Source organism: Tiliqua scincoides, chromosome 3, assembly GCF_035046505.1.
Source record: "Tiliqua scincoides isolate rTilSci1 chromosome 3, rTilSci1.hap2, whole genome shotgun sequence".
NCBI lineage: Eukaryota > Metazoa > Chordata > Lepidosauria > Squamata > Scincidae > Tiliqua > Tiliqua scincoides.
The window spans coordinates 63,215,102-63,241,380 of record NC_089823.1 but is presented as its reverse complement, the minus strand read 5'-3'; the positions used below and the strand labels follow the sequence as shown (position 1 = coordinate 63,241,380).

General features: G+C 40.8%; 1 protein-coding gene across 1 annotated transcript; it reads right to left on the bottom strand.

Moving 5' to 3' along the window:
• Window positions 1-763: 763 nt before the first annotated feature.
• ETS2 (ETS proto-oncogene 2, transcription factor) lies at window positions 764-17,775 on the bottom strand. The gene is made up of 10 exons (XM_066620366.1): window positions 17,711-17,775; window positions 11,108-11,179; window positions 7,914-8,034; window positions 7,700-7,819; window positions 7,140-7,340; window positions 6,569-6,652; window positions 5,480-5,722; window positions 4,324-4,591; window positions 3,561-3,675; window positions 764-2,187 (listed from the first exon to the last, which is right to left on the bottom strand). The coding sequence occupies exons 2-10, from the start codon at window positions 11,177-11,179 to the stop codon at window positions 1,972-1,974; spliced, it is 1,440 nt and encodes a 479-aa protein (XP_066476463.1). The 5' UTR covers window positions 17,711-17,775; the 3' UTR covers window positions 764-1,971.
• Window positions 17,776-26,279: the final 8,504 nt, after the last annotated feature.

The following is a 26,279-nucleotide window of genomic DNA, read 5'->3' as shown; positions in this document are numbered from 1 at the left end:
ATGCCCCACAGCAATTCCAAAGTGTTTTAAATTATTATTTTTGGAAATTATTTGGAATGTATTTAACACATTCCAAGGAATAGTTCTGAGGTTTAATTCAAGACTGTTTGAAGGCAAGAACTGAAGGCTTATAGGAATGCTCCATCACAGATGTGAAGAGTAACAAATTGCATTTGGGTTTCCATTAACTTTTACAACTGTGTTCTTGAGTAACTCTCCCCCTTTTTTTAGCAGGGGGAGAGTAACTGGCCCACCTCACCCCAGCACTGTCTGTTCTAGTGGCTGTCTGCTGGTATTCCTTTGCATCTTTTTAGATTGTGAGCCCTTTTGGGACAGGGAGCCATTTAGTTATTTGATTTTTCTCTGTAAACCACTTTGTGAACTTTTAGTTGAAAAGCGGTATATAAATACTGTTAACAACAACAACATGCTTTCCGATGCATGTTCAGGGCTTCCTCATTCAGAGTAGATCCACCCAAGCAAGTCATACCAGCTGCCTCCAATGAAAAGGTGTCATCCTTCCTAGTAGTGAAGGTCCCTATTCACACCAGAACTCCTGCATCTATTAAAAAATAAATCACTGGAGGGGTATGCTAGCCTTGATCAGCTCTTACCAGAAGTTTAAAGATATGTCAATAAATACAAATTGGAAGATAGTAGAAAGTGGAAACTTTAAGTAAATTGACACAATTACTGGTCTTTGTTCAAGAGGTTTTAATAATTTTTATTAAACCTCACACTGTACATTTAAATTTACATCAATATCAGATAAAAAATAGTTCTGTTACAAACCACATTTTTCCAGTGAAGTTTTTTTTTTCCTTTTGCAGTGAAAATAGCTGCTACATATCTTTCTCCTGAAGAGGAGTCAGAATTATTTCCAAAAATAGAATTCATATTTTAATCAGGGTAATTCAGTAAGGGAGAAGAGGGGAATGGGAGCAGTCAACTGAAAAAAAGGATTACATATAAATTGTTTCAGAAGGGACATGCATAGAAGAGATATCAATAAATATATTTTAAACAATATTAACAATTTCAATTTCAGTTGGAGAACTCAAAGAGAACTTTTATGCCTAAGACTGTAGTAGTAGTCTCTTGTAAAAATGCAGAGTCTGTCAGCCATAGACCATACAACTTGCACAAAAGAGAACAAGGAATGTGTCTATACAATCTTATCAACTCTCCTTGTAGACTAAATACTTGCTGGATGCTATAGGTGCTGCTGTTCCATAATGAAACATTTACTTGCTTCCTCTTTCAGGTATTTACATTAGCTTAAATTACAATATACAATATCTATTAAATAGGAGCATTACGTTGCCAGTGAATCATATGAATGTGCTTATATACACAAACATACACATACAAACACACACATAAATATACAGACTTTTTGAAATGGTATGATTTTCCCCTCCTTGTGAGAGATGCCTGCCATTGCTCCACCTGGTTCAGAGGCTATGCAATGTGGTTGTGTATGGGAATAAAAACATACTCTGAGAGAATGTTCAATGCACCTCACTACCTGTGTTAAATACCAAACATTTTCTCCTTTCATCACATGTGTACACATGTCATGACATGTCACATTTGCAAGGCTGTCCCCTCAGATTTTTTTGAGCTAAAACTTCTGATGGCTATCAGCCTCTGGTATGGGCAATGCTCATAATTACATGGCAGTGTAAATAATGAACACACTGAACCCTGGAGCACCTTTCAGATCTTCAAGGTACAACTGGGAACTGTGCTGACCTCCATGCTGCTCAGAAGGACTGACAACAGCAAGATCTGAAGCCTGATGCAATAAGGCTACTTCTCTTTCCTTCCACTTTCCTTGGTTACAAAATCATTCCTTTCAGGTCCTTAACACTGCACAACTCAGAAGAGAAAGCCAGTGACTGCTGCAACAGGATCCCCATTCACAGTTCATGCGTTCTTGCATTTCTTGTCAATACAAGTCTGCAGTGCTCAGTCTTCTGTGTCTGGCTGTACTCCTAGCATGGCATGAAGCTCCTCTGCTGTATAGCCCAATAGGTTCTGTAGGTCACACACAAAACGGTATACATAACGTTTTCCTGCGGTCTTGTGAATGATGTTCTTGTCATAATAATAGCGTAGACCACGACTCAGCTTCTCGTAATTCATTTTGGGCTTGTTTTTCCTTCTGCCCCATCGACGTGCAACCTTAACCCAAAGTAGGAAAAAGTTATTCATCTCATTTAGTTAAAAATGCTATTTGAATCAACTGCTGATAATATATGGTTTTAAGAATTTAGCAGTGGAGTCATTTCAGTTTCTTTCACATGCCATGAGCTTGAATCACTAGCAAGTGCAAGTAAAGTTATCCGAGGCTGACTAGGAACAACTGCAATCCCAATAGAAAAGTGAACTGTGGAATGAAATGCCTAAGCCCCACAAGCTTCATGGACTGCTAAGGAAAGAGAAAAGATTTCATCTCTGGTATCAAAAATGCTGATGGCATCAAAATATTTTTTAGGTAAAAGATGATACTAAGAGTGCAATCCAAACTGTGCCCTAGGCCGGCACAACTCCATAAGGCATTTCTGGGCCATCACAGGAGGAGGTAGGCTGCGCTGGCAGACAGCTACGTATGCGCTGGCCAGTCTCGGCCAGTGTGGGGGTTCAGGGAGGGCAGGAGAATGTGGAATGAGGGCATTCCAGGGTGGGGGAGGACAGGCAGGCTGGGCCTGGAGATGCCAGGATTCAGCATTTAGGGTACATCCTAACCCCCTGTTGGGTGGCCCAGCCCAGCACCAGGATACTTGAATCTATGCCACCTCTTTAGGTGGTGTAGTTCCTAGTAGCCCCATCTGGCTTGCTACTGCACCACACAGTATAAGAGGAAGTGATTTCCCTTGCCCCAGGTTGCACTGCAGCCAGCCCCAACCCCAGCCCCTGCCTGTTCCAGTGCAGGTTAGGACTGGACTGTAAGCAAGATGATTAAGGGCGCAATCCTACCCTGCACTGCAACAGGCAAGCCAAGAGGCTTGCGCTGTATCCAGCGCAGGGTAAGGGCTCAAAGCGGTTCAGCCAGAGGCAAGGGGAAACTTTTCCCTTACCTCCAGGTAAGGCATCTTTGCCCCTATGGGTCTCCTCGGACTTGCGTCACCTCCTGAGGTGGCGCAAGTCAGAGGAGAGCGGAGCAGCTTGAAGCTGCTCCGAACTCCCCCGGAACAAGGGTTGGGATCTTCAGAGTTTAGAGAGAACTGTTCCTATGCCATTTCAGAGTTATTCCAACTACAGAACGTTGTGATTTATTTAAACAGTAGCTGGCAAAGTAACTACAATACGTATGGAAAAATTTTCATAAGCCCAGTTAACATGAGCAGAAGAAACCATACAAGTCCAGATTACAAAAACCAAGACAAATAAAATTTGATGTAAACAAGAGATGTAACTGAGGCTATACAGACACACTAATATGTTACTCCTATTGAGGGACAAAGAAAAGGCTCCCAAACATGATATTTGAAGCCCCCCCTCTTTTTTGGTTGTCCTGTAAAGAATAGGCCCCAACTCCTTTTTGATCTACTAACCTCATCTGGGTCTGCTAGTTTAAATTCCCATCCATCTCCAGTCCAGCTAATGAAAGACTGACAAGATTTGTCAGTTAGAAGCTCTAGAAGGAACTGCCAAAGTTGTATAGGCCCACTACCTGTTAATGCCAAAATTAAAAAAAAAGAAAGTTAAGATATCAGAATACATAATCATGAAAAATGTCATGCTCAAGAGCCAAGCCTAGCTCTCAGGAAATTAATAAAGAATGTTACTTTTAAAATCCTCCTGGCTAAAGATAAATCTGATACTAGAAGCTGTATTGGGGGGGGGGAAGGGGGAGTCTCTAAATGGTAGGAATTATTTACATCAGATCTGAACTACCTATTAAGTTGCGAGCAGCAGCTTGAGGGAAGATTCTTTTCCAGACTCTTGGCTACAGTTAGCAGAACCATAGAGTTCAGCTTTGAAATTGAACCCGACTGAATGCAATTTGATCTGAAACTTGGATTTCAGAAAGAAGCTTTCACTGAGCAAGACAGAGCTGCTGAACTCTCCAATTTTAACTTGTTTTTTGCGCACACAGATAGAATGCAACATACTGCTTTAATCAACCTTCATTTGGCAATAATGAAGTATTTGGCATCCAAACTAGCTGAATGTGCTCTAACCATATTCATAAGGAGTTATCTTTTTTATAATTTTACCTAAATAGATGCATACCTTCATATGGCATTAGGCAAGCAATTAAGGGGGGGGAGAGAAGAGTACCAAAGGCAAAAATGGGATAAAAAAGTATTATACTTGCCTGTGAAGCCTGCTAGAATCGCTGCTGGTATAACTGGTTTTCCTTGTTCTACAGGATCACTCCTTTCTTGAATGTAGTCCTTAAAGGACATTGTGGGTTTGTTCAGACACAAAGACTGACTACAGTCATCTTCAAAACTCTCATAAGATGGCACACGCTGAACATCCACTAGAGAGGACTGACTGTTCCAAGACTGCAGTAGTGAATCCGAGCCTTCATAACTCTCTGTACCACTGTCGCTTGAATCATGCTCTCTGGGTTTACCTAAAAAAAAGTTGTGGGGAAGAAATCCTAAGCGACTATTTTTTTTTTCAGATTTTCCTTTGTATTAGCGGTACAGTTGAAATGAATGATTTTCATTTAATTAATGTTACAAATATCCATATTAGAACTGCCAAGAGTGAGACTATGAACCCAGAACTCCACCATTGTGTTTCACAAAAATATCAGTATCAAAGAATACATAGTTTACAATTAGGCTTTTCTAAATCACCAATACATTAAACACTGTTTAAGCCAGTACTGTCCAATTCAGATCAGTAAGAATACTGGCTTAATACCCATGGTGATTTAACTTGTAACAGGAGTTTTGTACAGACTGAAGCAGAGCTTAAAGAAACACATTAAGGGTGCAATCCTAGAATGCACTTGGGCCAATGCAAGTTCCTTGTGCTGGCCTGGGAGTTTTGCAAAAGTGCCGTAAAGCACTTTTGTGCCACTCTGAGGGGAGACAGGCTGGCGCATGGATGTGCACTGGCCTCCCTGTGCTGCTGCAGGCCCCAGGGAGAGGGTAGGTTGCATTGGCCAAGCTCATGTAGCTCAGATCTGAGTAGACCCATTGGGGCTACTGCAGCACAACACGGGATAAGGGGAAATGTTTCCCCTTGCCTTGGGCTGCACTGCTTTTGGCCCCAAACGTGTGCTGGATGCAGTGCAGGCCCAATGGCACTCTTAGAGATACTATAATTCTCCACAATCTAACCCAAGTTTGAGGACTTGGTGGGAGGTGGCAATGTAGGTTACTGAACTGAAAACAACTCCCCCCCCCCCAAAAAAAAAGGTCTTAGATGTTTCAGCACAGGAGCTGCAGGAGTTTCCTATAGCATCTTTGTAACCAGTTTAGGATATGCATATACCTAATATAAATCTTACCAGAGTTATCCATCAGCAAGTTCAGGTTGTTTCTTGCAAAATCCTGGTTTATGGAGCAGTAGTTCACATTGACAGCTTCTAGCTGGGCTTTAGGATACACTGGAAATTCTTGTTTGGGGGTAACTAGGCCTGGCCCAACAGATGTCTGATGCAAGTCACCTAGAAGGCTGGTTTTTGGATAGCTGAGAGTTTTCGGATAGCTAGGCACTTGAGCACAATACTGTGCTTGTTCAACATTAATACCTAAAAAAAAAGTGCATATCTGCTTTTTATTAAAGGCTGTCAGAGACACTAGAATAATACAAATGACCCCAAAAATACTTTGGTAGAACCCCAATTATCTGTTCAGCACACCCAGATCCAAAACTCATGCAAATTCATAAAGTAAATCCCACTGATATCTGCAACTTTCCCAACTGTCCTCACACAAAGCCTCTGTTTCTTGCTTAGTACCATGGCCTTTATAAAAATCATGCCATTATATATCTTTAAAAAGGAAAACTGGCTGGGACATAATTGTCACTGTCTCTTGCTCTTGGAAGAAGCCAATGGGGGTAAGGATTAATTGCTTGTTGTGAACCTTCATGATTTTTACACCTGCATTTAATCATTCTCACCAGCTTCAGAACATCCACCATCACCAGTACCTTGACTTAGTCCACTATTAATTGAAAATACCAAAATCAAATGCTGCATCTGAGGCATTTACTGAGTGTGTAAGTCAGTGCCTCTAATTTTGTTTGACTGAATAATCAGATCAGATGCAACCAGTCCACCAACCAACCCTGTTCACATTGAACTAAACAGTTCAAAATATACACAGCATGCTATTTCTTACAATCTAGTCAACATATATGAATAAAAATGTTTGCAGTTAAACAGGCATAAACATAGACCTAAATCAAAACACAACACAAACAACCTGAATTGGCTTTTCAAAAGGAATTAAGAGTAGTATAAAGGTACTCTCTGGAGATTACAGTACTCAGTCTTGAATATATTTTTTTACAGAATGTAGACAAAAGGTCATAAACATCAAAAGGATATTCACTATCTTTATCTAGTAAAATTAGACAAATAAATACATACCCAACGAGTTGTTGTTAACCCAATGTGGGGATGAAGTGATGTGGGAGTTTCCTATATACTGTTCCTGTGGCTTCTCTTCATTTTCTGAAAGGAGAGCAAGCATTTGTTTTTATACTTTGAGACATAAAAACATGTTTAACATGTTTTTTAGGACATGTTAAAGACAACATAAAAACAAATATTAGTTATAATTATCTGTTTTATCCAATCTTGATGTATTGCCAAATGCTGTCCTGCGAATCAATTTTACTGTACTAGAACCAAAGAATCTAACTTTAAAACCCTCTGGATTTCAATGAGAGAGCAAGAAAGAGAATAAAGTGCATGTTTATCTCTTCTGTTAAATACAGTGCAATGAAACTACACATATTTAATTAGAGTTGGATCATGCTGTTTATGAACCAGACCACGTACACACAGTTTCCATGAAATCAAAGCAGACAGGAATTTTCATAGAACAGTAGTAATCAAAAATGATTATAGAAATTAATTGTATCAGAAGCCAAACATCACAGATATTATACCACTGCATTGTGGATATTAAGCCACTACTTTGGTTTTGCTTATTTACCTTTTATCATCTGATCCAGATGTTCCCACAGAATGTCACCCACAAAATCAGGTGCCAGCTCCAAGAAGTGCTCTTTTCCCAGGTTACATAACTCTTGGCCATTCATGGCAAACCTCTCAATGTTGACATTTACCAAGCTAAATTCATTGGCAGCCCAAAGAAGCCACTGACACACCTGATGCTGAGTCCATAACCATGGATCTGCAGAGAGTAAAAAGAACATATTAGCATAGTTTTTTTTAAAAAAAAACCTTTCACATTATATTTCAGCCACATATAAGTTTACAGGCTTCAGTCCCTTTTATTGCCACATGCACCCATACCTTTTAAGGAGCATCTAAATAATGAAACCTACACCTAACTAAAGTTACAATCCTAAATATACTCATGTGGATTTCAGTCTCCTACTGTGATGAAATTTACTTACATGCAATAAGTATAGCACAGCAAAAAGTCTCACTGACATTCTAATGCTATCATCTTGTTCACTGACATTCTAATGCTATGGAAGGAGGCTAATCAATTAGCATAATATTGTGTATCAGAAAGATAATACTTACTATTTGGAATGCCCAATCTGCGTTGTTCCTTTGTGAAACCACTGAAAGTTGCTTTTAAGGCTTGACTCATTACAGCCTTACTGCATGGGGTTAAGAGGGGCAATTCACAGCTGTTTGATTCTGAAAAGTAAAACAGTTACAATACTTTGGTTAATGAGAGAGGTAAGGGCAACTACTTACAGAAGAAGCTGGCATTTATAATACTAATATTTACCATAAGAAATAGAATCAAGGCCCGTTGGCACTTCCTGGACTGTCTGATCTTCATTTAATGAGGGAAAGTATCCCATGAACAAAGAGTTTACGCCTTCAAAACTATCAAATGCAGGTTGCCTCTGAAATTTAAATGTACCAAAGAAAACAGTTAGATGTAAGCATTTTACTATGTCCACAACAACTTTTAATGTTTTCCAGTAGAACATATCAAATTCTTCAATTAGATAATAACTTCCAAATTAACATATAGGATGTTTTACTTATCTGCACTGTATATTTAAACTATACAAGGTTGTGCCACACACCCATATTAACCTCTGCTCTAAAAATCTCATGTTTTAAGAAGTTACTTCATAATGTTTATTTTTCATGACACAGACTATGATACTGACTTATCCATGATATAGACTATGTACACATAGAGGGGAAAAAAGAATATTTCTCTTAAATTTCCTGGTGTAGTAAGCTGCAGTTCAAACAAAGTCTCTTGAGGGCCAAATCATTATTTTGTAGTACATGTGTCCCCCAGTATCCAAAGAGGATATGCTCCTGCAGATAGCAGCAAACCCTACTTGAATTCCCTCTCATTCCACTCAAAATTCACCTCTCGTCATTTACAAAAGGCAGCTTTTTCTTCCTTTTGCTTTGGAAAAGGAAGGAGATAGTGAAAACCTAGACTTGTGCTTACTAGAGGAACACCAGAGGAGGCAACAATGAGAACTCTTAAAGGAAGCTGGCAGTAGACAGACAGTGAGAACACTAGACTCTGTTTCCTTCTAGCATTCTTGATGTTACCTCCTCTGGCAACTAGGTTCTCGCTGCCTGCTTTCTTTTCCAAAGAAAAAGCTTCCTTTTGCAAAACATTTGCAAATGAACAGAGGCGAGTCATGAGTATGACAGATCTGAGAACCGCACATAAGTGAAACTATTAATATGGGGGGACGGGACACCTGTACATCTATGTAGCAGTTTAACAATGCAACCTGAAAACCTGCATTAATATGGCTTCATCAGGCTTCTCTGTGATAGATTATGAAACTCCTCCATATTTTTCCTGGGCCCACTTCTTATGTGTTTGTTTCACTAAGCTGAAGCTTTTTTGTCTGCTCTACTCCTGTATATGTTTTTATTTTGTTTTTTGCTCTGCTCTTATTTTGCTATTTTGTACATTTTTATTATGTTACATTCTAAGCTGCCTTAAGCACTTAATGTGGAGTAGAAAGGCAGGATATAATAAATTTAGAAAACAAATGCTGCATGAAACATGACATATAAATCTGATGACAGCTTATTAAAATTTGTTGCACAACTGTATCCAATATGTATAAAAACTCATATGATATCAGAAATTGCCCTGTCCCTCCACCCACTATAACGGAACACAGCATTACTTAGCAGCAGCTATAAGAGAGGAAGTCTGAAAGGATCACATATGGCAACATTCCACTTTAAAAAAAATGTTGAAATGTTCTCATTCATACCAAGAAAGTGGTTATCTGATGACAAGCTCCATTTCTAAGAATAATGTCTACTGAAATGCATCACATTTCTTCATCGAAGACTGTATCGTCCTTTTTTGGACTTCTTTATCTCCTTTTTTATTATCCTGTTCTATTTTATCTATTATTCCAAATTTTCAGGGCAGTAGCAACTCAAAAAGGCTTTGAATCAATTGAGGGCAAAGCTTCTAAAGAGTTGCTTTGACTTAGTTTAGCAAGCCATAGAGTAGAGAAGCTGGAGCAAAGAACAGTGTCTCTCAGATATTTGCCTCTAATGGTTTGTTGCAATCCAGGAAGAGGCAACAATCACTTAGTCAAAACTGATTTAGTCCAGAACAAAGAAACTGTTCTTGTACACATTATGCCAAGAAGAAAATTCAGCATTAGGAACTCAAGTGAGTTCTTTGTTGTATAAATGAAATGGTTAATAATAAGCCAGCTGTCTGGCCTTCTAACAACATAAATTCTTTCAGTGTTAATAGAAAAAAGAGGTCTGAGTCATCACCAATACCTAGGGGAAAGGCCAAGTACTTTCAACATAATCTGGAAACTCCTGTGTTTTGTGTAAATAAGAGACCCTTATACTGAGTCACTGGAAAAAATGTAGTAACATATGAATGAGTAAAAGGCACACTGTACTTCAAACATTGTTCTTCATTTTTTAAAAAGAACAAACTGTACAGCGTATATGTTTAGAACCCTGGATGGATCAAAATCTACCAGTCACATGAGCAATAACTGGTCTATGAAATCAGATCTGTTTTTCCATGCCAGTTATTGAAGAATAGCAGAAAACAGTACACAAATCCTAGGAGACTGGGAACAGCCATACAGTGGTGAAACTGTGCCCTTGAAGCTGATGAGTCATCCATTATGGCTCTAATATACTTTGTGCCTGGTCTATCAGCAGAGAACACTGCCTAGGTTAAGCATCTGCCACAAGGCATACATGTATATATTATCAATTGGCTTGTTATAACTAAGTGGAAATACAACCCATTAACAGTTTATGACTAGATTAAGACGTAAGTAGCATAATTTCAGTAAGATAGTCTGACAGTTGTTCCCTAAAAACTTTTAATTTCAGGCAGCATCAGCAAAAAAAAAAAATGTTTATTTGATTTCTTGCAAATAAGAAACAACAGTGATATTTAATGAAAAAGTATAGGAATAAAATTATATCAAGTTGCTGTGAAAAAACCCAAACCATTGGGCAAAGCAATTCTGATAGATAAGGTTCGATGTTTAAACTACATGCCTCTGTTTTCTGTAAATAAAATCAATTGTATATCAAAATGCTACTTGAAAGTTTCATACTGGGCTTACTTTGGCTACATGAATAGTATCTTTGTTTTTCTATACCTGTCTCATGAAGATGACCCAGCCAGCATTTGGATTTCTGTTTACAGAGCTAATGATAAAATCTATTTCTTGTAACTAGACCATTGCTTTCTTTTCCCTAATGAAAACAGCTTACACACACGTGTTTGTATTCTATTTGAGTTCAGTGATCCAGTCATCTTCATTGCAAGAAATCCTAGCATGACAAGGATTAGTTATTACTAGATAGATTTTCAGGTACACGTTGGTTGTGCTATATTCAAATACTGTTTTTATGAATGCATACATGATATATGACCCAAGTAGAGATTAAACCGCCTCTTATTCAGACCATTTTTTTTCCACAACTCACCTTGAGAAGGCCTCTGTACATATTGCAGACAGGTGCTACCTGGTCCATGCTTTTGATTCCAAAGTCACTCATCTAAAAATGAAAAAAAGAATTGAAAAGTTACTTGATGACAGAAACTGTTTTTACCTAAATACTTTTATCTGCCATAGAACATAAAAAATGTCATTGAACACCTTCGTTCAGCAAAAGCAAATCCAGATCTTTCATTTACAGAAAGTCATAGACATACCACTCTTGAATGCAAGGGACTACATCTAAAGAACTGTGCATTAAGTTATCAAACACTATCCCCTCCTCCATGAAAAATGGTTTTAAGTGAAAAGGGTTTCACAAGTTATTTGCAGTATGACTCTGAAAGTGGTTCTGCCATTTAATCGAACAAGGTCCAAAATTCTACTAAGTCATCTCAAAACCTTAGAAGCGTACTCTCTGGATCCTGGGCAAGGATTTTCAGTACCCCTTTTATCTGGGACCCTTTTATATCTCTATGTAAGGTCTGGCTGTATTTTCCCTTACAAGATAAAATTAGTCAATAGAAAATTTCTTTTTAAAAACAGTGGGCAAAATATTAATGTGTGTCCATACAGAGTATTTAACATGGGGGGGGGGGGAGATTTACTATCAAACTGCAAACCAGCAGCAGCCAACATCTTGCCAAGTATACTGTAACTTAACTAGATTACAAAGAGAGAGATATTGTGGTTTAGTGGCTAGAGCTTAGTATGAATAAGAGAACCCCAGATTCAAATCCATACTTAGCCATGAAACACACAGAGTTGCATCAGGCAAGCCACCATATCTCAACCTAACCTATCGCACAGGGATGTTACAATGATAAAATGAAATAATCCTATGTAAATCACTCTGGCATTCCAGAAGACAACTTTGTATAAAGAAACAGAAGGACCCAAACTATTTATAAATTAACAGCCCAATCCTATCCAACTTTCCTGCACCAATGCAGCTGCAATACAGTCCCAAGGCAAGGGAGCAATGCAGCCCTGAGATAAGGTTCCCTTACTTTGAGGAGGCCTCCAAGACTGCCCTACCACTGCAGGATGCAGTGCACGCCCTGCTGGCACAGATAAATAGGTGCTAAAAAATTAGTTACAATTGGACTCCTAAAGTGCTAGACCAGGGGTGCCCAAACCCTGGCCCTGGGGCCACATGCGGCCCTTGAGGATTCCCAATGCGGCCCTCAGGGAGCCCCCAGTCTCCAATGAGCCTGGCTCTCCGGAGATTTGTTGGAGCCTGCACTGGCCCAATGCAACTACTCTCAGTGTGAGGGCAACTGTTTGACCTCTCGCATGAGCTGTGGGATGAGGGCTCCCTCCACTGCTTGCTGTTTCATGTCCGTGATGCAGCAAAGGCAGCAAAGGAAAGGCTGGCCTTGCTTTGTGCAAGGCCTTTTATAGGCCTTGAGCTATTGCCAGACCTTCATTCATTCATATAAGTTCATCTTTAATAAATTCAGTTATGTAAACTTATGCAAATTTTAAATATAAATTAATTCTTTTTTTTCCCCTGGCCCCAACACAGTGTCAGAGAGATGATGTGGCCCTCCAGCCAAAAACTTTGGATACCCCTGTGCTAGACAAAGGAATCTTATATAATCTCTTCCAGTCCCATTTGCAGAGTGGGGGAATCCTCATTAATCACAGTGTATGATCCCCTGGACACCAGGGTTAACTCATGATGAGAACACATAGTGCACATCTCTATACCATGTGCATGACATATGTCTTTCAGCCTCAGTTTTAACATTTGCCATAGATTTTGGTGAAGGTTGCTTATGACCACTTCATTCTAATTCTTTCAATGGAATTAAATTGAAATAAACTCAACATTTAACTATTGCTGTATTTCATATCTATTCTTCAAATTTCTCTTTAGGTCATACTACCTGCTGTGTTAATTACATTATTAGCCCTCAAATGTTTGTTTTTTCCAGTATAGAAAGAAGTCACTAGTGGGGAAGGGTAACTGGATCAAGACTGCAGCAGGAGCAAGGGGTTATATACCATACAATGGTCCCAGTTCAGATGCTTCCCCTACAGCTCCTATTTAAGAAGTACATCAGCCAATTAATGTACCATGCAGTTTAGACTTGTGTGTGCAAGTGTTGACAGAGTGCACGTGATCTACATATCACTCTGTCTGAACTATTAGACTGAAATTATTAGACTGAAATAGTTTAAAAATAAAAGCAAATAATTGAAAATTGTGCTGTTATCTCAGAGTTGATACTATGTACTATTCACCCACAACGAACAGCTCACTATGAATAGTTGAAGACATAACTGTGCCCAGACCTTAAAGGACTATTTCCAAGAACTCTGTTACGAGCAAGGCTAATTTCACAATTGTGTACATTTTTACCAAATGGAACACAGTGAGACATAATTCCAAATAAACATCTAAACGATAGTGCTGTAATTCAATTTTTGTTCCAGCAGTTCTCTTTTTTGCAACCTAGCAATTTATAGTTGAAGAAAGTTAACCATGACTAAGCACTGTTGAAGTTAATGAGGCAAGTTTGTTCAATGGGACTTGCATTCCAATCCTTACCAGGACTGGACTAGTGCACAGAGGGTTTTATGACAGCAAAATAGTGTTCCACTGTCGTAAAATGGTTGCCGATGGCACATGCAGTCACATGCACACATACTTAGGACCTGGTAAAATGTTTGCTTTCAGCTGGGTTCAGATTTTTAAAATTGGATTTCACTTCCAAACTAGATACACTCTGTGGTTGTATGTCCTGCCAAATGCCAACCTCACCACATCAGGCCCATACAATCTAAAAACTGAACAGATTGCTTTCCATAGTAAAAATTTAACAGTGGAAAGGGTTGGGGGTGAGGGGACAAGCCCAAACCCAGAAGACACAACCAACTCCGATTTGCCTCTACAAATGCCCACCTGGGATAAGGGGACATCTTCAGTGGTATCTTTGGCCAGTCCTCTTTTATTTAGTAGGACAAACTACCCATGTTGCAGCCCTAATATTAGACTGCAATTGTCTAATCACTTCCTTGGGAGCAAGTTACATTAAACACAATGGAACTCAGTTCTGAGGAGAAATGCATAGGATTGCGCACTTTGGCAGTGTTGGATTCATTGCTTCCAAGTCTACAACAAACCTGGGCACCAGGAATTTACTTGAGAGGCTCATCCCTGACACCATTCAATGCAATTTTTTTCACGAGGCATATTTTTTACAATTGTTACCAAACCTTTAAAAAGATAGACTAGGAACAAACTCCATCACAGTAGGTGAAAATTATAATGTATTTAAAAGTGCCAGGACTGAGTCACATTTCCTGACTAATTACCTTAAAACTATGTTTGATGGAACACTGATAAGAGTTGAATGAATTTACTCAATAAGTGGGGCACAAAGAAGAGACTATAAAACAAGGTTATGGGGTGTTGTTCAGTTGGTCTCAATAAGAGTCACAATGAATGCAAATGTTTTATCGGAATGCCTTGGCATGGTGTTGGTTTAACCCTTTTCTTTCCAGTATAGTATCATTTCTACATGCATTCTAAATGCTGCATAGCTATCAAGTGCTATTTCCAAAGAAGGCCTTTCCAGTATAGTATCATGGAAATGATATATTTTAATTAATTTGAAATTATATACAAGGTTATTTTTAAAAGTCGCAAGAGTCCCTTCAGCACAAAGTTCAAGGATATTATCTGGCTTTTTCTGCTCACACCTCTGTCAGTTTTAAGGAATCACTCTGTTTTAGCACAGTGGTGCTGTGAATTGTCCTTGTATATAGAAACTCATTCATTTGACTGAAGATACAAAACTATATTAAAGAATGTGAAAACATTTATACAAACTGCACTATTCACATATGAAATAAAGTGTGAAATCATATATACTTTAGAGGAACATCTGGTTTCTGTATGTATGTCTGGCAGTCTCTCATCTGTAGTTCTAAGACACCATTGCTATTTATTTTTCTAGTAATTCTACTGACACAGCTCTTAAAAACCCAAATTTCAACAGGTAATTCTTAGCACCAAGAGAGTAATTTTTCAAACCATTTTATTTTGCCTCAGAATTATAGGGGAGTTGTCTAGCTCTCTAGGGTTCAACAACTGGTTCTTCCTCCATTTTATAATAAAACTGGATACAACAACCTACATTTTCATTTTTGAATGCATTCAGGTGTGCATGTCTTTAATCTTATATACAACAATAAAGAACGCAAAGAGGTCAAATAATTAGTTGAAATTTCTTCCATATAAATTTTAAATCATTAAGACAGAAATCCTATACACACTTATCTAGGAGAAAGTCCCATGAAATCCATGAAAGCATGCACAGGATTGTGCTGTTAAATTATTTGTTTACTGCCTAAATAGCCACTATTCTTCTCCATTATCTGTTCATTTTGCATTGGGATGAATTGAAACATGAAGGCCAACTGAAATCCTTCCTGTATATGAATACATGCTGACTATTTAAAAATAAAATTTTGAGGTGGGGAGGGAGAAAGAGGTAAAAACTATTCCACTTGTTTTATATTAGCAGTGTTTACTGGCAAGTAGCATTATAGAAATAAGACTTCAAGGTATGTATCATTTAAAACCACACACACAAATTAACAGAAGGATGAAATGGAATCATCATCACAACAGGTAAAGCATTATCCATGGAAAAGACAGAAGTATCTATTTTAAGACCATAGTGTCCAACAGCTCTATATGATTGGGCCTCATAACAAGCTCCTCCACAAAAATAGCAGGGACTGCTACTTGCCTTACTGCACATGGCCAAGTCAGCAGAATATACTCATAAACACAATTATGTGTGCATGATCCCAAGTACTTTTAAATATTCATCAGCAAATGCTTCTAAATTCTGATTAACTTCCTCATGGCCTTAAACATGTGTTCTTGTCCAACATTTAGTTACTTAAAGACATGATTTTACCATTTAAAATTGTCCATGATTTAAAAGAAGGTTAAATCCAAGAGATCCTGACTATTAAAGGCCATGAAAAAAATGGCCCATTTCCAGTGTGGTACTGCACAAGTTAATGCCTCACAAGCAAATTTAAAGGTCTAACATCTGAACCCTAAGAAATAATGATGCAATGGAATTGTGAATAAATGCAACACATCACGTTGCATTAAAAACAAGCCATTCACTCACACGTGTACAAGATGGGAAATAAAACAGACCTCTTGTCAAAAATGCTTTTAAAAAAACCTCTAAAATATTATCTTTTAGGTTAACAATCAGTATTTCCTTCCCTTGACTGTCTCAAATGTGAAGAGTTAAATACCATTAAGGCATTGCAATCTTAATTTCTATAACTAATTTTTAATTAATGAAGACTTATGCTGGGAAATGCTCTGGTCTATGAACAGATTTTGAAAAAAAAAAAATTGATAAATTGAGGGCCCAATCCTATCTGGTCTGCCAGTGCAGCTGTGCCAATGGGGTGTCTGCTGCATCATATGGTGAGGAAGCAGTCACAGAGGCTTCCTCAAGGTATGGGAACATTTTGTTCCCTTATCTTGGGATTTCACTGTGGCTGCACCGGTGCTGGAAAGTTGGATAGGATTGGGTCCTGAGATATTAAAGACAGTGACGGATCCAAAATTCTGGGAAGCCCTAACAGCTCAAACTAGGACTTCAGGGTCCAATCCTATCCAATTTTCCAGTGCCAGTGCAGCCATGCCGATGGGGCGTGTGCTGCATCTTATGGTGGGGAGGCAGTCACAGAGGCCTCCTCAAGGTACGGAAACATTGGCATGGGCTGCATTGTGGTTGCACCAGTGCTAGAGTTAGTGAGGATTGGGTCCATAAATATTTAGCAGATTGCAAAACGCACAAGGATCAGTAGGACAGAAAGATGTGTCACTTGTATCCATCCATCTTCTAGTCTCCTTTTGATGCTCTTGGAGAGTCAAACGATCGATGACCACCAAGGAGGGGTCTGTCCTCTTTCCTTTCCAGGGTCCTCATTCAAAAATGGGAAGCCACATGAATCCTCCCAGCGTTTTAAGCTCATTTTCTTCAGTGGAGCAGGGATCTGGGCAGAAACGCTGGCCTGGGATTCCAGGACAGCCGTGGAGTTGTCACACCCCCACTCACACACCTTCCCACGGGAGATCGCTGTGTTAGACGCAGCATCAGCATCAGTGGCCGCGTTCCCCAAAGGGCTCAGCGCTGGGAACTCCAAGGCCGCTCGCCACAGGAACCTGTTACTCCCTGGCAGGCAAGGAAGCGCCTGCCTGGGCCATCACGCTCAGTCAGGCGACTCGGCGCAGCCCCACACTGACGTCTCCAGCCACACAAAGGGGGGGGGGGAGATGCGCGCCCGCACAGAGAAGAGCCACATCTGGTTGGGCCAGATGTGAAGCCCCCAGCCCAGCCCAGCGGCACAAGGGGGCTCGAAGCCCAAAGCAGCACATGTGGAAAGGGAGGATGCGCAGCGTTCCCTGGCGCCCACCTGCGCAAAGGCTGCCCCAGTGCCACTTCCCCGCGCGCGCGCTCCCTCCGCTCCGCTCAGCTGCCGCGCTTCCCCCCCTCCCGGCCCCGCCACGCCCCAGGCGGCCTCCCTCCAGGGCTCTCACCTGAACCCCGCCGGCGCTGAAGTCCAAGGGGCGCGCTGTCCACACAAGGCGCTGCTGCTGCTGCTGCTGCTGCGGGACCCCGAATATCCTTGCGCGGCAGGCGCACCACAGCGTTATCCCAACACGTTTCCTGGCGAGGAGCAGGAGAGGCGCGAGCAAACTCCCAGGGCGCGAGAAGGTGTCGCTGAGGGCTGCCCGCTGGTGGCCGGGGAGCCTGTGCCTTGTGCCGGCCTGGGGTGGGCACGCCTGGCTCTTGACTGGCGAGGGAGGGAGGGAGGCGGAGCGTGCCTGCCTTCAGGGCCCGCCCCAGCCCAGCTTCGCCTCCTCCCACCCGAGAGCAGGAAGCGCTGCTGCTCCTGCGCCTCTGGAGCCGGGAGGCGAAGCCCGCTTCTGCCACTCCTCTTCACGGGGAGCTGGAGGAACTGGAAACGTGTGCCAGGAAGGCGAGCAGAGGGCAGGCGCGGGAAGTGCGCTTGGCTGCGCCCCATGGGACCAAACTGACCCTGACGTGCAAAGGGTGTAAGACAGGGTCCTGCGGTGGGTGGGGAGGCAGGTGAGGCAGAGCCTCCCCACTGGAGGCCTTCGAAAAGCATGGCTTGTGAATGCTTGCACGTCTCACACAGCAGTGGTGCTGCTTGTCGAAGGACTCCAATGGAGAGGCTCTGCCTCCCCACCCACCGCACGCTCCTGGTGCAAGGCACATTTTCTTCCTCAGGGAGCGCACAAGAGAAGCGTGGAGGGAATCTCACCAGGCAGAGAGAAAGGTTTACCTGAGCCATTTTCAAGTCTCCCATCACCAAAGGGCTTCTCATATTATGAAATGATAAGAGTTTTTTAGACACTTTGGGAGACCTTGAGGTGGTAGACATATCTACGAGAAAGATATAGGGTGCCCAATGCACATGTACTGCAGGCACTCGCTAAGGGCACAACCACAATGCAGCCCGAAGGTAATGGAACAAATGTTCCCATCCCTTAAGGAGGCCTCTGTGACTGCCACCCCACCACAGAATGCAGTGCATGCCCCATTGGTACAGCTGCACTGGCATGGGAAAATGGGATAGGATTGGGCCCTTAGGCACTGACCATTTTGCTAGTTTTCCGGCTAGTTTTGCTAGTTTCAAGACTTCTACATAGACCCTGAAATAGTGTTAGTAAGGTAGGGAGGTTAGATTGGCCCATTTCCATAGGAAATGATACACATGATTTTTCTGACTTCCTAGTTACTTACACTGAGCAGCAAGAACTGGGACAGTAGCAATGGTATTTGCAGATTGGAAGACTGCCATAAATCCTCAACTTGGACAGGCAAGTTTGAGGGCGTCTATAATGACCTACAGGACCCTAATGGGACAAGAGCCATTCTGACATTCAAACTGTGACATAAGCTGATGGATGCATCCGTCAATTCTGTGAGGCATTGTTCTTGATGTCTGTCCCAAAAACATATGTAGATAACCAAGTGGACCTAAGCATTTCTTTGCTGAAAGCAAAATATGTGAGTAAGATTAACTTGAGCTCAATCTGAGGCCTGGAATTCCTACTCAGTTTGATCCAGATCAATTAGAAGAATATGGGGGGAGAGGACAAATGCAGGAACCAGGGGAGAGAAGTGATACAGGCTAGTGGGATGGTAGTGCAGGGTAAGGGCATTGAAGCGGTCCAATGGTAGCACATAATAGGTGTCCAGTCTCCAGTGAAGCTTTCGAGATGCAAAAGAGCACAGAACATCTAGTCAGCTATAAAAGGCTATGGTTTTATGAAGTTTAATAAATACGGTATGCAACAGTGAATGTTGCCCAAGTCCTGATCTTTCTTCTCCTTTTCTTGACTATTTAAGGCAGTTTACACCTTATGCTCTGCCTAGGTGCAAAATGACTGTGTACCTGCTTTGAACAGGATGTTTGAATTGCTGCACCCAGGTACAGCTAAAGTTTAATGTGTGGAAAGCCCACCCTCACCATTTTCAGTTATTAATCTGTTATGTTGGTAAATATAAACACTTAGGACCAATGTGGGAAACTTCAAAACAAAATAATAACCTGCATTTATTTGATTCACAACCCAATCCTGACTAGCACTGGTGCAGCAGGGCTAAGGGGATATATTTCCCCTTATGTCAAGCAATATCCCAGCCTGCCCTATGGAGCCCAATTGTGCCTGCTAAATATCAGGTGCAAGTTCAAGCAGCACCATGTAAAGCTGGCAGGCCTGGGACAGGGGTTAGGATACGGCCTTCTCTGCCAATCCTGCCCCTCTCCTGAACCTGATCCACCCCATCCACCCTCTCCCCACCCCAAAATGCCCCTCCCTGCCTGTGTTCTACCCTCCCACTGCCCAGTGTGATTTTTACTTCCACTGGTGGCCATCCTGGCTGCAGCATCGACAGAGTGGTGCAGACCTCCCCACTGGCGCTGCTTACTGCCCAGGTGCCATAAATGCACTTTATGGTACATTTGTGACACCCTCATTTGGTACAATAACTGCTATGAGAGTGGAGAGGCAACTTAGGTTTGTGGTATCAGTTGCTTTATCTGAAAGAATAACCCTGAGGAAACATCAACAGTGCAGTGAGAATTTGTTTTGTTTCCTATGAATCTTTTGGTGTGTTTCTCAACCAGTGGTACGGGTACCACTGGTGGTACTTGAGGTGGTGTCTGGTGGTACTTGTTGGATCTCTGGAACCCTGCTGCAAGACTAGGAATGTGACACAACAAACAGTGGTAGGAGGCTTTCCTTAGTAGGCAGAGCTCCAAAGCATACTTTTCTGTGCTCCAAAAAGCCCTGCCATCCACCTTGAGCTTCTTACTGGTGTTTGTTGCATTGCATCTGGCCTCCCAACTCAGAAGGGACAGGCAATGATGTCATCACCAGTTACTTCCGGTGGTTCTTTGAATAGGTGGACCATGTGAAGTGGTACAGCAGAGGACAAACATTGAAAACACTGTTATAGGGCCCTTGGTTTTTTGTGCTCAGATTGTCAAATTGTTTATGATTATGGTTTTAATATCTTCTGGGGTGGGATTTATTTTTTTTGGGGGGGGGGAGGAATCTGTTCTTCCTGCTGATGCTTTCTGTTCTACAGCAAAATCCTATGTGTTTCTATTCCGACTTAAGTTCCATTGTGTTCAATGTGACTTACTCCCTGGAAAGTATGTATAGGCTTTAATAACATATTTTGAAAAAACAAAACAAAACTTTTAACTTGTGATTGTTTATTACTTTTACAAGATATTTAAATCAAATTTGTATCTCAGGTAGAGCAGAGAAAAATTCCTGACTAAAACTTTGGAAGGCTGCTTCCAGTATATGCTAGCAGTACTAAGGTAGATGGAACAACATTCTGAGTCAGGATAAGGCAGTGTTCCTATGTTTCATCATGTTTTTATTCTGTATTTTAATGTGTTATGAAATTGTTTCTGGTTTTCATGTGGTACATTGCCTGGAGTGCCTGCAGGAAGAGAAAGGATTCATAAATATAATTCATAATAAATAAATAAATATCCCTGCAGTCTGTTTCATTATGTTTTAAACTTCTCTCAGGGATTCAGAGTAAGCTGAAATGAGATGCACACTAAAACCGTTCTTAGTATGTTGATATAGCTAATGGGTAGGAGTTTTGTAGCCATCCGATTGCAATAAAAACCCACCAGTTCTTTCTCAAGGGCCAAAGAATTTATTTCTACTCATCTTCCTCCTTCATATACCAAACAGTCCCCAAGAGAACACCAGCTCTCATTATTCTATCTCAGGCCATACTTTTTATAGGTGTTGTGTTAAAATCACACAGCTGCTGGAAGCATTAAAAAAACCCATGGTCATTTTTAAAAATTCAGCTTTACTTTTTATGTACAGTCTGAAAATGTGACTGTAGGATATCAGACAACCAGGTGGAACAAACAAGTTACTTTCAACTGTCCTGATTTTTAGTTAAAACACTTCAATTTGCAAGATTTGGGATAAGTCTAAAGTGGCTGTTGCTGAGGATAGGTGGAAGAGGGAATCATGCTGTTCTGATCAATGACTAGGATTGCAATCCTATGCACCAGGGGTGGCCAAACTGGCTTCTGAGCCACATGATATATAATGTGCTCTCAGAAATATGTTGGCTGCGATCCTTCTTGCATCATAATTAAAATAAAAAATAAATACATTTTCAAATTTTATAATTATTTACCAGGTATAAACTCAGTGGACTTTTGAGTCCACTGGATTAAAACGTAAGTTTAATGTTCATGGTGAGTACATATATTCAGTAATTAAATGCTTCTTAAATATTGCGGTTCTCAAATCTCTATTGTGGCTCTCAACATTTGAAGTGGCTTATGTGACTCTTCTGCCCATCCCTCAGGTGTGCACACTTGGTCCCTGTTGTGTAGATTTCTGTTGGGCAGAAATGGCTTTAAGCAAGTTTGGCCACCCCTACTAGACACACTTTCCTGGGAGTAAGCCCCATTGAATTCAGTGGAACCTACTTCCAAGTTGACATGCATAGCATTGGATTGAAAGAAAGAAAAGAGAGAAAAGGAAAAGGGGAGAATGGGAAGGATAGGGTATGAAAAGGAGTGTGAAAGTTCTTGTTGGGGTCTTCTCCATAAATTTTAATTTGCAACCTCGCTCTACAAAGATTTATGAGGATAAGCTTTTAAAAATTCTTATAATGGATGAAAATATGTTACTTTCGTATGGTTTAAGTTCAGCATCTGTTCTGATGCTGGTTTACACAGCATTTGCAGTTGTAATAAACTGAAGATGGTTAAAATATGTAAATATGTGAGCTTCTGACTGAAGTTATAAGTATGCAAAGCCCCAGGTCTTTTTTTTTTTTTTTTTTTAAAGGTAGCAACAGGGAAAACGGGGGGGGGGGGAATAGAAGGATAGAAAGTGTAACATGATGTATCTGCACAGATGCAGTTAGATACATTTCAGGCTTGTTTCAAATGGAAGTGAAAACTAAGTCAATGACTTCATCGTCCCTGGCACTTGTATAAAATTATTTGCATTTCAGAAGTAATTGAACATTGCTTAGCTGCTTAAATTTCAAATTAGGTTCAAATTTGAAATCCTTGCACTTTACTTGTGAGACATCTGTATGGAATCCCTTGCTTCACAAACAAAGGACTTGATGAGTCCTCCCTTTTAGCCTAGATTAGATTATTGGATTTTTCCAATAATCATACCTTCTCTCAAGCAAGGAAGCACTTGAGTTTCCAGGTACTGTACTTCCAGCACTGAGCACTTAGATTTCAATGTATTTTAGCAAAGAAAATAAGAATTTTCCCCAGCCATTGTAATTTGAAGTGGTGTTTGGGGGTGGTGTCCCATGTACCTGTTGTTTGTTCTTATGGCATCATTGAGGAAAAATAACACCTGTGATCCTAGTCCCAATGCACTGCCAGTAAAGTGAGGACTTGGACAGCCTGAAACTGGATGACCTTCAGGCAGTCTGAAAAAATCCTTCCCAAGTTTACCTCTTTCAAAGAGTTTCTAGACCAGCTATTTTCAACCACTGTGCTGAAACATATTGGTGTGCCGCAAACAGTCTGCAGGTGTGCCACAAGAGTTTGGGGGAGGCCCATTTATTACGAGTATGGCTGTTGGCAGGTGTGAGCCACCCACTGGCAGTGTGCCTTGTCAGTTGTCAAAAAACTAATGGTGTGTCTACAATTTTAGCACCTTATCAGTGTGCCATGAGATGAAAAGGGTTGAGAATCACTGCAAGCTTTGCCTTTTTGCAAGTTCCCTCTCTTGAGGCTGAGGAAACTGTTTATTGGATGCTTGCAGTGAACATTGCAAGATCTTGAAAAACGGAGGAAGGAGAAAGAGAGAGAACAGTGTGATTTGCTCCCTATTACAGCAGTGTTGCTCCGCCCCATCTAGACCCCGGGGACAGAATATGATAGTACAGGGGGTCCTCCATATCCATGGGTTTGGAACCTTCAGATTTAATCATCTGGGGGGTTCTGAACCCATGGATGGACCCTCTGAAGACCTCCCAGACACATCTTGTTATGAACATAAGAATATGGTCGCGTCTGGGGTGCTTACTTGTTACAGTCGCATCTGGGAGGCTTTCCGAGGCCTGCGGAGTAGAACGCAGCCTCTGCAGGCCTCAGGAGTTCAAAGGCAGCTCCAGATGCAACAGGAATGAGGGACTGGTCACGTTTGGAGCCCCTGTGGGTTGGAACCCGTGAATTCCATTATTCACAGGTTTCAGTATCCACAGGTGTCCAGGAACAGATCCCCCATGGATACCGAGGGTACACCTGTGTATTACTGTACTTTTGAATGAGGATTTGTAGAACTTCTCCAGAAAGTATAAAATGCACTGAAAGAGACACTGATAGTGTCTCTGATGTCACTGATAGTGTTGAACTGATAGTGTGGATAAGCCTCTTGATAGCTGATTCCTGCTCTCAGATGTGTACAATCAAGAAGATTATGACAACAAACATTAACGGAGACACACAAAAGTACTGATTATGATGATAGCAATTCTTAATGCAGCAGAGCCCTGATCTAATAAGGCAACATCTGTTAAACTCATAAGGGAAGCCTCCACAAATTGTATGTCAGCAGGATAGTAATTTTAATTATAAGACTGATGAGAACAATTATCCCGCCCTTTATATTGAGGAAGCAGCTGTCAAAAAGGATAAGATGGCAGAATGGGAGTTCTTTGTTCTTTGTCATTTTTTTTTCTCCCTCTTTTGCGATGCTGTGGAAAAAATGGAATGTTTAAACATTTCTCCCCTTCTAAAATAATTGTCTGATAAATGAGCTGTTTGCTTCAGTTCTGGAGCCTCAGAGGAGGAATTTATGCAATTTTAAGTTGGGTCAATGAAATTTACATCCAATATACATTTTCAAAATTAAAGTACAAGGTGGAGGGGGTGTAATCCTCAATGGTTGTTCCAATATAGTTCTAACTATTCAATAAAAGAAGGAGTGCCATACATAGTCTGTCAGTTCCTGCCTTCATTATAAATCACTGCCTGGGCATGGCTTATGGGTTCTTTCATTTTTCTACCCTCCCCCCCCCCACAAAGCCATTCTATGTGTATATTTTATTTTCATTTGTTGCGTGCCGTAGTACAGCAACACGTGAGTAGTACTATACGTGCCACTGAATAATGACAAGGCGATCAGTACTGTTGTGAAATCCATTGAGAACTGCACTGTTGTGAAATCTCTGTTAACTGGCGCTCTCTTTTTTTCTTTTTAAAGCAAGCTCTTTCACAGAGTAGTTTTCACAGTACTGCCAAGTATCTACAGCTGTGAATGCCAAATAGTAGAGGGGAAGCTAAGAAAGTGTGATTGCATTATGTTTTACTATAAACAGCAGTGGGGCAAGAATTATCCAGTCGTTTCGAAGGTTATTCTTTTTGTGTGAGGTTCAACATGTCTGAATTTGTAATTTATATAAGCAGATATGATGAAAATCAATTAATGTCCTCCTTCTCTGGGTTCAAATGGGCTAGTTTTGGCAGCATAGTGCCAGATATGATAGGGCCACAAGTGTAGGAAGCTGTGTTAGATTTCTGTTTATTATCATACTTGCATCTACCTAATGGCCTTTATTTTGTAAGAAAGGGCCTCTGGTCATGCAAGCAGAGGGAGACTACCTTGCACTTCCTCCCCTCCCCATGTGACATGCTGGGCTGCCATTGGAGGCATACAAAGTGGGCAAGTCTTGGGCTTGCTGGACAAAATCATCATGCTGGCCTTTCTGAGCCTCTTTGCATCCAAATACATGCTTCTAATATTTTCTAGTAATATAATTTTTGAGTTAATTTATTTTTAAACTGTATTATTGGAAATATATGAATGTGATTCTGAATACATCAGACCTCATGCATAACCCAACTTTGTGTTTAATGCACATGTTTTAACTAGCATACCATACTTACCCCAGCATAATGACAAATAAAATAAATGGTTGCTCTCTCCCCCTCACAACCCAAGTACTTTTGAAAACAGCAGGTGCAAGAGCTATTCTATCAGAGCACAATATACTTTAAACATAGTATGAATTGATCACATTCTCAAGGTGTGATAGATTGCCTGAGTCATCAAGCCTTGGACTTTGGCAAGACAAAACAATGTGTTAGGTGAGTCATTAGCATTCAGAAAAGTATATGACTACACAAACAGCAAATGAAACACCAAAAGCTCTTTATATGATAGACTATATTGTGCCTTAAGGCTGCATAAAAGCATTACAGTACTCAGAAAACATGTCCTAGTTTTGAGAATTGCTTTCATAAACACCGCATATAAAAGCTGTTGTCTGTGAAGCATCCCTCTGCCTCCTCCACTGTTTCCAGTACTCCTGTTGCATTTGGTCAGGAGTCAAATTCTCCATAACATCTTACTTGTATAAGACCCCTCAGTTAGTTATTCTCTTATGGTGGCAAGTGCTGGTGTACAGAACATATAAACATGTGTTAGACTGAACTCTTTGCTGTGCAGAAGCATTGAGAGGAGACAACTTTCACGAGAAACATGGTGGATATGTAGTGGTGGTTTAACTCCTACCAACTGCATGCCTTCTACCACTTCTGCCCTG